The sequence below is a fragment of the Alosa sapidissima genome, chromosome 16, assembly GCF_018492685.1.
Source record: "Alosa sapidissima isolate fAloSap1 chromosome 16, fAloSap1.pri, whole genome shotgun sequence".
NCBI lineage: Eukaryota > Metazoa > Chordata > Actinopteri > Clupeiformes > Clupeidae > Alosa > Alosa sapidissima.
The window spans coordinates 23,950,170-23,962,574 of record NC_055972.1 but is presented as its reverse complement, the minus strand read 5'-3'; the positions used below and the strand labels follow the sequence as shown (position 1 = coordinate 23,962,574).

Genomic DNA, 12,405 nt, shown 5'->3' with positions numbered 1-12,405 from the left:
ATACTTAAATACAATTAGGCCTACTTCAGTTTTTTTATTTATCCTAATAAATAAGTGTTTAAATACTTAAATACAATGTTTTAATCCTAAAACCAGTGATAATTAAATACATAAGTTGAGTACCACTACCAAAGCATGCAGTCAATCCTTGCTATGTATCTAATACTCTGAAAAGTAAAAAGTAGTGTGTAGACTGTAAAATAGATGTAAAAATTAGTAGGCATACAGTTAAGACATATTAAACAATGATAAGAACAGATATGACTAAAGCAGCTCAACAATCAGTTTAATCAAAGTTTACTGCAGTAAAAGTTATACCAGTCAAATGCCATTGGTTGCATTTAAAAATAAACTTAATTGAACTCAAGAAATATTTATTTTTATTCAGATCAAAGCTCGCTTTGGAGTTGTGTATATTTTCAGGCCAGGCTTGTATTTAGGATATCCTTACAAGTCGGATGGAGAGGCACACCCACTCCAAGCCTCAAACCACTAAGGACCTACAATCATGCCTTGTGGTTGGAGTCATTTATTATTATTGGCCTGAGGTTTGGGGGCTTCTGAGCAGCACTGGCAATCATGAATTCAAAAACATTCAGGCACTTTGTCAACCGTCTCCACACACACACACACACACACACACACACAGATACATACGCTCATTCAATCACTCTCATTAAACCAAGAGTGCTACTTAGACCTCCGCTGTAAACTCTTGAGATATATCTGAGAATCTGTACAACAGCTGTCACATTTTATTTATGTACAGTGTGTTAAATGAGTGCTCTCTCTCTACAGCATTGAATGATACACCAGCTGAAAATAACACATTCATATTGAAATGATAGCACTCAGTGAAACGTCATCCGTGTTAAAGTTCAAGGGAGACCTGAGTTATTGAGTGAAAGTCATGAATTGAGACTGAGTGAAATAGCGGCCGTCATGGGTGGTGGTAATCTGATCTGGGAGGACGGTATGACCTCGGCAACGTCCACAGCAATTAAATCACCATAGACAGCTTTTACTGGGAAGGAGGAAATGCCACCAGTAACCTTTAAGCAGACGTGTGTGTTTGTTTGTTTGTAGTTTGTTTACATCTCCTTCTGTCACTGTAGTTACAAAAGAAACAGCCAGAGAAGAGCCAACAAACTATTTTTATTCTAGACTCACACTAAGAGTTAGTCAGTTAAAAGCAATGTTTCTGTACTATTGATGGTAGTAATGATTCTGTTCTATTTATATACATATATTTATTTTTTATATATATTTTGTTTTTTGCCCCCCCCCCCAGAGGTTGAATTTTAATGATATGTGTGGTCATTCTCATTGAGTTTTATTGAATAGTATTTGTGGGCATTCCCATTGAGTTTTATTGATCGGTTTTGGTATCAGGCAGATTAGGTTATGGGTTAAGGCTGCTGTTAGATCACAATGCCTGTCCTTGCTGCCAGTCTACTAGCCCTCCCCTCTCTGTAGCCCCTCTAAAGTCTTTACTGATTATCGCTCTCCATGCCACCTGCCAGGGAAAATAACACATTTCACATTCCAAAGTAGTTTTTCTTTCTGAAATACTATGGAGGCAGGAAGGTTGTTTTTATTTCTCCAGTCCTTACTCCCCTCTAAAAAAGGCAGCCATGCAAGAAATCAGCTTCACCAGGCTGTCTGAAGTGCCAGCACTGTTTTTGAAAAAGGAAACAAACAACTCTCACCTCCTAGCGGTAATTATTTTCAAATGAGAGATTACTTGACCAACACCACTTGTGTTACATTCCTCACTCAGGACCTAGCAGTATTGAACACCTAGCACAATAACTAACACTCTTAAGAACAGGCAGAGGGCCAGTTGCATTGCCTTCAATCCTCCTGCATTTTTATACGTGTATCAACAATGATTCATGGCTGCTATTTACTTCTCTGCCACCCAGGACGTGTCCCTTAGCCATCTTACTCTTTGCTTGCTTCCCGTTTGTCTATTTTTATCATGCACACAGGCCGCATGGCATAGCATGAGGGCTAAAGGTTAAGGCTCAACTACTGGTTACTGTACACAAATCAGACACACGATTCTTTCAAACAGCAATATTTTGTCAGCGGTCAGATGAATGACTAAGATGTATACAGACCACCATGGTAGCAACATATAATCTTGTATGGTGGCATATGTTTATTTATTTATTTATTTTAATGTATTTTTACATAGGTAGTCTCATTGATAGAAGTTTGAACAGTATCAACACTGACACTGTCAGATCTCATGTATGTCATGTATAAACCACATACAATATATTCTATTATGGCACACACTGTATGAGGACTACACTGATAAAGTCATCACACTAAACATACCATTGGCCCAATCATACTACGTATGTGGAGTGTTGAGTGGTTGTGGTCAAGCACTCATGTGACTCATATCTCTCCATATGTCAGCCCTACACCGAGCGAACATTGTGATCTCCATAGATACCTAACATCACAGTTCATTCAAGTGCGGCTGTCTTGGATGAATCTTTCACCAGGGTCAAAGTCGGTCTCTGACTTTACAGATCCCTTTGTCTATCAACAGCAAATGGTCAGTTCTTGTAGTGCTGTACTACTCCGAAGTCAGAACTGCACACATTGCTTTTGTCCGGGTTGCCTTTTGCTTTGTTTGTTCTTGTCCGCTGACAGTGTTTCACCTTCAAAGTGGAAGACTTCTAACCTGACTCTCGCCAGATGTATTTTGTTCCGCCTAACTCCACTCATCCATCTGGGATCGATCCATTGGAGAGGTGTTTCAGAAGGCTGGGCCTTATCAAAAATCCTTGCATATGATTGGATAAGCCACTTGTCCGTCATCTATTGACGTGCTACTTCAACCACTCACATCGAAGCCAACCCGTGATTGACTCAGTGCTCCTTCCCTTCTTCCCTTAATTAAAAAATACGCACTCCAAAAGCCACGGTTGTGTCTTAGAGTGACGGAGCATAGCGCTATCTGTTAAGGTCTTCTTTTCAAGGCAACTGTTTTATCCTAGCTGCAGGGGCTCTGTAGTCGGCTCTGCCCTAGTAGTGTAATTAATGCTGTTTTGAGGGAAATCAATTTTGCTTCATTTTATTGTCAGCAGATATCTGTGGGTGCTTACATTTTTGACAGAAGATGATGTAAGATAAACATTTTTCCTTGAAAATGGCATTATGTCAATTTTACATTAAGTTGTTGCCTTGTACACACTCAGAAGATCCTCATTGCTGTCTATTTTTGATGCTACCATGGCTTTATGCCATGCAATGCATTACACAATCACATCTCAAGGCTACTGAGAAAGTCATTTTGTCTGACAAGATCCATTTGTTGTAGAGCGACAGACAGCATTCAGGCAGATGTCCTCGGCCCAGCCTCTCTACCGACAAAAGTTAATTGTCAACTCTCGAAATGTGAACAGGAAAGTTCTGCCCTCTCCCTCCTACATGTTCTCGGACATTGAATAGAGCCACTGTTCCAGAGCATTCCATATACAGCAACCTCTTAGTGAATTGGGATACCAGACCACATTATACTCATGAGGTTCGTTCAACTCAGCATAAGAGCTGAAGTCTGTTCACTTCACAAGGCAATGTGTTAGGATCTGTCTGAGCGCTTCCTGAAGCGCCGCACAGACATCTGCAAAGCGGATCCTAATTAAGGTACCAGCTCTTCTGTTTAAAACCTTGTTATGCCAGAGAGAGAGAGAGAGAAAACTATTTCAACTGCCAGCTACTGTAAGTCACTGTTATGCTGGAAATTATGCATATGTGCAGTTATGGCTAATTAATTCAAGTTAAAACTGCAGTGTTTGTGGTAGGGATCATAATGTTGGTTGAATAGATTATTGCTTAGATTATCTAATTTGGACATCATTTGGTTGATATTTTATCTGATTGTATATCCAGTGTTGTGTCTCAGTGTCAGTGTAATGAGGCCTTTCCCTGAAAATACTGTTCGTGAAAGGCTCCTGACAAGATGAGGGTCAGATCTATTCCTCAGTCAGGTGCCAACTCACTTCCTGTCTAAAAGAAAATATTGATTAAGTTTTTTTTTTTTAAATCCCTGATGTAGGCATCACCTGTAGGCCAAGCAAACCTCACCCCGTTCACCTTTGTGCCAATTCTGGCAAAGCTGCCAACAAAGAGCAGAATCATACTTGTCGGGAGAAAATTACTATCAGCATTTCACCAAAACCAGGTATGGGCTTTTAAAAAGCTGTTGTGTTTACATAGTTTGTAACTTTTTAGCACCCTGTAGTGCAATATTCATCTTTGTATGTATTTGATTTCAGAATCACCAATACAATCCTCCCTTTGTAAGCTTGCCAATATCAGCAATGTTCACAATGTTTTGATAAGTCAATAATCCAGATGTCTGGAGATATATCCTTGTGTGTACTTCCTTTAAAATATACCCTGTTGTTTCTATCTTAATTATTCATGCAACAGAGCTTGCTATAAATGTGGTCTTTGGCCCACCTTCTCCGTTGTGTCTAGAATTTTGGTTTGATAATTTTGCTGAAAAATTCCATTTAGTATTCCCTCAAATTCACCATCATAATTCAGAACATGCTCAGTAGAAATTAAATTGGTATGTTCCTGACCTTAAGAAAAAAATGAGAAAGACCCCATTCCTGTGAACTCCTGTGGAGCCCTGTGTGTGGAATGTTATATTCAGGCGTGGTTACCTGGCATCTCTTGAGGTTGTAGCATATTTACTGCTGCTAGAGTACCCCACTCCCCAAACCCACAGTGAGGGGCATCCGACCTCACACTCTCACTCCTGCTCCCTCTGCTGAGCGAAAGGCATCTGCTGAGCGTGAGCTCTTACACAACCTCGATCGGAGTCATGTGTGGGGGCATGTGCAACAAACATGTGGGACAGATTCTCTAAAGGAGGGATGTGGGAGCTGGCTGCAGAGGACATACACACACACACACACACATGTAAGCCCATATGCTAACACGCAGGCAAGCCACACTCCCTCCTCAACTCAGAAGGAGCTTGCACGGAACAAAATAGTTTGAGTCCTACAGTTGACTCCCTGATTAGACACTGACAGATCTGACAGAGTTTTTCTGAGGTTTTTTTTTTTCCATCCGACTTTCCAACTCCCCACCCCCACCCCTTTCCAGAGTTTAGAGGAACCCATCAAAGACACGTCGTATGAAAATACCATGGACGGGGGTGTTTACAAGGCAGAGTTTGTGTACATAGGAGACTCGGAGGAAAACGAGCCAGCAGACTCCCCTCGAGAAACGACACAGGCGAAAAAGGTGAGTTTTCACCGATAAAGTTTGACTTTCTTCCTGAATCGAGAGGTTACAGAGTTGCAGTTGTTGTTTTGGGGGGTGTGGGGCACTTTGATGCTCAGTCACTGCCTTTGAAATCATCAAATATGACCTCCCACTGTACTGTGAAAGCGAGAGTGGGGAAATAAAAGCTCAAGGAAATCAGACTTCAGAGCCATTTCACTGACCAGTAATCAGCGAAGATGGTGAGACCCACAGCAGGGTCCTTGCTGAGGGATGTTGACAGGCTGTTGAAAGTGAAAGCTCAGGAGTGTGAAACTCAGCTGGCAAAAGCCTTATTTTCTCCCCTCAGGAGAGAGCTCCCACCCTACTGAGCTTCACATTAGTCCTAGGACATACTGTCTGTCTCTGATATGGACCACCATTACAGTGAGGACTATGTATGCAAAGGCAGCCAGGATTGTACAAAAGAGTACTGTTACAAAACAAAATAGCATTTGCTCTTTAAAAGTTACTGAGTGATTTGTTCAGTTAACCTTGGCCCTTTTGAAGGTTTCTTCTCTGTATGTGCTGTTACTGTGTCTGTCAATACATTTTAATTTGACAGGGATAATGCTGTTGAAATGGCTGAGATTCTCTCTCTGCCTGGAGAATGTGCTTAGGTGATCTCATGTCTGTCTCGTGTTTCTTCTCAGCTGAAGGCGTCGTCCGCTGATCTGATCGCTCAAACCCCACCCTTACCCTCACCCTCGCCCTCTCCCTCACCCTCCACCCCTGTCCCCGCTCTCGGGCAGATCTCGATCTGCAACTCCAGTGACTCCAGCCCCGCGTCCCTGCGTGCAGCCATGGAAACCGACCCCAACAAACACGAGGGCTTCTCCTTTCGGCCCGGGCGTCACAGCACGTCTCCAGGCACCAGCGGACGGCTCTATTTCAACCATGAGCCAGAGTCGGATCGAGACGAGTTCTTGAGCCCCGCCACGTCCGTCGACCTGCTGCCTTCGCTGGTGTCGTCGTCACGGGAGTCCATCCTGTCCGAGGGCTGGGACAGGGACAGAAGCTGCCTGGCGTCCCCGGCGCTGTCCTCCCTCAGCCGCGCCTGGTCACCATGCTCGTCCGTGCGCTCTGGCGCCTTCTCCCCAGCGGTGGTCCGATTGACACGCCACTCCCTGGCGCCCGGCGCCAGTCTGGTGCGAATGACTCCCGGCGGCAGCGCCAGCTGCTCCTCTTCGCGGGCGGCCAGCCGGGGGCCGTCGCCGTGCCCGTCCGTGTCGCCACATGTCCGACACCGGCCGCCCCCCACGCAGCTCTCGCTGCTGACGGCCATTCTGCGCAAGGGCCGGCTACCCGTGCTGTCAGCCGCCACCGAGAGGCCCTACTCACCCTGCTGGCCAATCAGCCCTGTCCACATGTCCTCATGTCCAGCCTGCAGGGCCGCTGCACGGGTGGGCCCGATGGTGGGCGGGGGTGTCGGACCACAAGACTCTGAAGCACACACACCCCAGCAGCACAGCTTGTGTCACAGAGAGACGTCCGAACCGAAGAGCCTAAATTCAGTGGGAGAGCCGCAGTTCATTTCACCGTCAGATGGAGTGTATGGCTCTCAAAAATCTATTTTCAGATCTGAGCCCTTGAAGAGTTACGTCTCTAGTTGGGGCGCCGAGGCATCACGGCTGTCCTCTCCAGCGACGAGGACCAACATGTCGGACAAATCTGCCAGCAATCCTCCGCGACGTGTCCTCAAGCCAGTCAACGCCGAGATCCATGTTTCCCCGGCCCCGAGTCCACAGCTATACACATCCTTCTCCCGACTCTCCAATTCGCCCAAACCCAGCTACGCCTCCTGCTGCGCCTCGGAGGGCCCGGGCGTCATGTCGCCGCCGTGCCACAGAGGTACTGCTTGCTCCGCTCAGTCAGAAAACTCTCGACCAGCCTCCGGCTCAGAGAACGATGGCAATGCCACGCGACTTTCCTCCGATAAGCTCTCACCGGCGGCGATCCACGCTCACAGGCTGTCTCCTCTTCCCAGAATCCCTCAGCTCTCATCCCCACGACGCACACCCACCCCGACCCTGACCCCCACCCCCACCACAATGTCCACCTCTGTGTCACCCGCCCCCTACCGCTCGGCCGCCACCCCAGACCGCTTCACTCTCTCCCCTTCCCCACTGACCCTGAGTCGCGACCTCAGCCCGTCCCCCTCCTTCCCTCCCTCCTCGACGCCCTCGCCCACACCAAAGGGCCGTGTGTCAGTCTCAGCTGACAGGGAGGATAAAAAAAGCCAGGTACCCTGCATGTTGGCATGTGGATTGATTGCACGCCACCTGCATGCCTGAGCTCCACCAGCAGTGCTGAGATGAGGGGAGGGGGTGGGGAGTGTAGGTGAGGGAGGAGATAGCATTCAGAATTCACTCCCTGACTCACACTTATGGGATTGCAATATCAGGTCCTATGCTGCTAAGAGCAATGCTACGCCACCCACACACAAATGTACTTTTGTACTGTTACTTTCAAAAACTATTTCCACATTTCAGTGTTTTACAGGTGCATGAGTTCAAGTGGTAGAGCTCAGGTGGCATTGATACTTGCGTTTTAAACCCATTTATTTATTTACTCTCACTAAAGCGATCCACAGGTGCTCAGGTGAGCAGAATACCCTGCATGTGTCTTTAACGCTCACAAATATCTCAGGGGAAATCAGCCACCACGTTTCTCACATCTCTTTATACTTGAAAAAAAAACCCTACAAAGCATGATTGATAATTCCTCTCTGTCTGTGTGTTCTCAACACTGTCTGTGTCTTTTCAGCCATGCAAGATCAAGTCGTCTTATAAAGCACTCGCCGCCATCCCCACAAACACCCTTCTGCTGGAACAGCAGGTGAGCGCCTATCTCCTGTCTGGCTGTACACTGAAAGACAGATCCTAACGCATGCTCTTAATGGCCTCATAATTATACTCAATGCTGACATATTCACTCCATGCATTTTTTTTTATCATAATGGGCTCCAGGGTCATTATTTTAACTCTAATTTTATACTCAGCCAAGCTGCCCAGCAACAATCAGTGGCCTACTGCTGTGTGCACCATGTGGCTCTGAGTCTGAACTGAATTGGCTTAATACAGATAGGATACATTGATATGCCAATGCTACACTTGAAAACTATTACTGTCAATGAGGTTTTTGACAGTTTATGTCACCAACCAGGCTTAGACAAAAGTGACTTGATATTCTGACAAGCTGATTAGCCAATTATTTATGTTTTCATCCTTAATTAAAAAAAATAGATGTATACATTCACATGCAAATAAGGATGGGGAAGGAAAAATAAAATAAAAACACAGATAAACACACCACTTCAAAAAGATCAAAACCTGTCAGCATAACAGACTTTGGGAACATTTCAACATATGACATTCTTGAAGTTAAAAGATTAAATATCGTTTTTGACAAATCACAGAAGTGGGCCTCTCCACTAGACACCCAATTTCATCTTTCCTATAATCAGCCTTCCTCCACTCCTCCTTTCTCATTAAACCCTAAAACACAAACACAGAACAGAACTTTGATCCATTTCCCACTGATTCTCATCCTCTGTATGGCATTCAACTTTAATGCTGTTCTCTTCAGGCCATTGACAATGAGGTTGAAAAGAAAGAGAATTCACTGGATCCGTCTGAGACATTCTCAATGGAGGAGGCTCGAGCTGAGGTAGAGTTATAGTTTTTATTACCCAGCTCAAAATGATGGTCAGTGATCTGTGGCCTATTGCTGCAGAGCAAGGCACCTGTGCTAAGTGTCTGTTACTCTGCTGGGGATAGATGTGCTCGCCTGCCCAGCTGAGGGCCCAGTCCGAGGAGTTGTATGCCGTCATCGACGAAGTCCTGGAAGAGAGCCCCATCCCTTTTGTGAGTTATGCTGATTCATTTTCCCATCCCCTGCTTATTCGCTGTCTCTTTGATGTTTCAAAAGTAGATTGTATAAAAGATTCCCTTTGATTTCACAATAACCACGTTCCTCTCCAGCGGCGGCCTCTCCTCTCCCCCTCCCCGACTACGCGTTGGGAAGAAACCGACTCGGTGAAGGTATGCAATTACTGCAGGTTATAATCTCATTGCGTGTCATGAGCACTGTTATTAGCGACGCAGGCATTTCCATTTTCTCTTTTTCTTTGGCAAATGTTATTTGCAACAATGCCTAAGGTCACCCCACAGCATCATCTGTGGTTGAATGATTCACAGCTTTAAAATGGATGCATTTCACTCTTCTTAGAGAACGTTTACAATGTCAATGTCAAAACAGCATGTTACATAGAGATATTACTCTTTGTAATCTCCATTGCAGCAGATGATCTAACTTGAACATTAGCTAGTTCATTTAATTAGGAACGTGTTTGAACGCGCACTACAGCGAACGAGAGATCGGCAGGTTCCAGCTGGCTTGTCATTGTTGATAATTGATATCTCTTTTTTATAAGAAACTTAAAAGGAAATAATGAACAGTTCCCACTACTGACCATTTAGAAACTGTGAGAGGTCACAGCCATAGGCCATATTTGAGTGGAGCTGGCAAAAGATCATTAGAACTAAAGGTGCACGTGAACACAATGCTTAAATTGACAGTTCACCATTTATAAATGAGTTAAACAGCATTAAATTATCATCATTTTTTAAATTGTTTTTTTTTGCCGATCCCTGGTCTGTCTGGTCTGAGTTGACATTCTCCAGCCTCACCTGTCACTTACCTCAGCCACAGCAATGATAAAACCCAAAGTGCAAAAAGCGGCCAACCAGACAATAATTGCTTAGCTGACAGCTCAGTGCACTGTGCACCTCTACACACAATCACACAATCCTTGGCCGGTGGACAGACGGTCTGACAAGGGAGTTGTTTGGGTAGGCTACTCCACTCTAGGGCAGGTATTAAGCAGAGAGATGACAGTGCTTCTAATGATGATTTGTGCTTCTACTTCTAATTTTATTGTACTACTGTGCAAAGTCAAACCCCTTAATATTTTCATGGGCTACACGTCACCGTACTGTATACCACACATTTGTTCCTTTGTATTGGTATGGCATAGCCTGCAGAAGGGTTATTGTATTCACTACATAAAAAGTCACTCTTCTTTTTGTTATTCTGTCTTTCACACTGTGTACATGTTTATGTGTGGATGTGTGTCTGTGTGTTTGTGTTTTGCTTGTGTAGAGGTACACGCCAAGATCCTCACCAAGAACTGTGGGAAGGGAAACTAAATATGTGAGTAATTATGGTTTTTATTATAGTGATTCTGCTGTGTTTTGCCTCTTGGCAGTGTCTTGTAGGAGGTTATGCACCTTCCTTGCCAAGGATGGTTTCCCACCCACATACCATTAGCATTATACCTCATTCTCACCTGGCTGCCAATGTTGATGGTATTAAGTTATTTAACACATAATGATCTTAATATTAAAGGGATATTCCACCGTTTGGGGAATTACACTCATTTTTTCACCTCCCCTTGAGTTAAACAATTGATTTTTACCTTTCTTCAGTTCATCCAGCCGTTCTCTGAGTCTGGCGATACCACTTTTAGCTCCAGCCTAGCATAGATAATTGAACCGAATTAGACCATTAGCATCTCGCCTGCTAGCATCACGTTTAAAAGTGACTAAGAAAACTCAAAATGAAGGTGGAAAAGGAGTGTAATTCCTCAAATGGTGGAATTTCCCTTTAATTTAAAGGTTGTATCAGCGATAGCGGGGATACGTCACTTCTGTTGATGTTCAAACAAAAGAGCTAGCTCGCTACTCCCTCCCCCTCCCTCCCGTGCAATTAAAACTCTCCTAAATGCGCATCTCGTTATTGGTTGAAACACTTTATTTTGCCTTTGAGTGGGTTGCCAACCCTTGTTGGTAGCAATAGAGCATCACAGTCCCGCCCACAGGAGTTTCCGGAAGTAAGAATTCAATGCAATTTCTCCATTGACAATTCGGGTATAAGCCATAAAAACTTAACTGCACATGGTAGACTCAAAACCAGCTACTGCTGTACTAAGCGATTGTATATGGTCATATACACGGGTTTCCCGTTTACCAACAAAACTAGATGCGCGCACAGCCGTGAGGCAGAAGACGCTTGGTGGCCGTCCACAACGTTATAAACTTAACCTAAATAGTCGGCTGCTGTAAGCTACAATCGGATTTTTTTGTATACCCCTGTCATCTCAATGATAATAACATCTCATTTTAGACTATATTTCAAAGTTTGACGTTCATTTGGATTATTAATATAACATCGTATTATGTCATTTTTGGCGAAGACATGCATTCCGTTAGGGATATTGAACATATTTAACATTCTCTAACCATCGTGATTTCGAATTGGTGCAGTTTTCAGCAGAAAAACTCATTTTATTCTTTTGCTCTTTTGCATTGCTCTATGCTGTTCTGTGGTGCTTTCTGCCTCTTGGTTGCGCACGCATGTTTTCGTGACGTTCCATAGAAATCCATGTATTCACCTTATTCAGCCCCGCCCATTTTTTTAAATTCCACGTTGTCTTTAAACTTCCGGTCGGCTAGCTACGTCTAGTTAGCTTCATTGGGATAACACGGCAGAAGAGGATAGAGAGGCTAACTTACAGAACAGCCGCTCCAATGTCAGTTTTTTCCTAACTTCAGATAGGAAAGCTATATAACAGAAATGTCTTAAGTCACCAAAATCCTAAATAAAAGTTCCTAACTTTAGGATGACCCATAATATATGATGCCAGTCATCTCGATAGAGCTCTGCTATCTCAATGTATCGCAATGGATGTACTGCTCAATCGGAAGTTCGGAGACAATGTGGGCAAAGCTAGCGCCCCCATGTTTGCGCGCGGAATAAGGTGAATAGAGGGCGAAAATTCAAGGGGCACTAACCTTGTTTTGAAATAAATGTATTTTAATCGCGATGTCTTGGATAAGTACTTCATTACCCACAATCCTGAACAATCCCACAATCCCACAGTGATGCCTCTGATTGGTGGAAAGGCCGTTATGATCATAGTTTGAAACTTTATCAGCGAAAATTATTGACATAGATGGCGAAAATCTTAATGTGAATAAAAACTTTCTAGACGAACATTGGTACTTGTATCAACAAGGATTGTGGTTTATATATCACACAAAC

The 12,405-nt window shown here is 44.2% G+C and overlaps 1 protein-coding gene across 3 annotated transcripts in view; it reads left to right on the top strand.

Annotated features, from left to right (window-relative positions):
• The window catches only part of LOC121684903 (muscular LMNA-interacting protein), a 30,061-nt gene that overhangs the window by 647 nt on the left and 17,009 nt on the right, over positions 1–12,405 (top strand). Inside the window, exons 1-9 of one of the 3 annotated variants that reach the window (XM_042065035.1) lie at positions 2,810–3,666; positions 4,079–4,204; positions 5,143–5,283; positions 5,955–7,544; positions 8,068–8,139; positions 8,890–8,970; positions 9,081–9,167; positions 9,285–9,344; positions 10,465–10,515. In XM_042065035.1, the coding sequence (XP_041920969.1) occupies positions 5,185–5,283; positions 5,955–7,544; positions 8,068–8,139; positions 8,890–8,970; positions 9,081–9,167; positions 9,285–9,344; positions 10,465–10,515 (2,040 nt within the window). In that variant the 5' untranslated portion in view covers positions 2,810–3,666; positions 4,079–4,204; positions 5,143–5,184. Of the gene's footprint in view, positions 1–2,809; positions 3,667–4,078; positions 4,205–5,142; positions 5,284–5,954; positions 7,545–8,067; positions 8,140–8,889; positions 8,971–9,080; positions 9,168–9,284; positions 9,345–10,464; positions 10,516–12,405 lie in introns of those variants that run through there. The other 2 variants (XM_042065033.1, XM_042065034.1) reach the window with 2 other exon arrangements.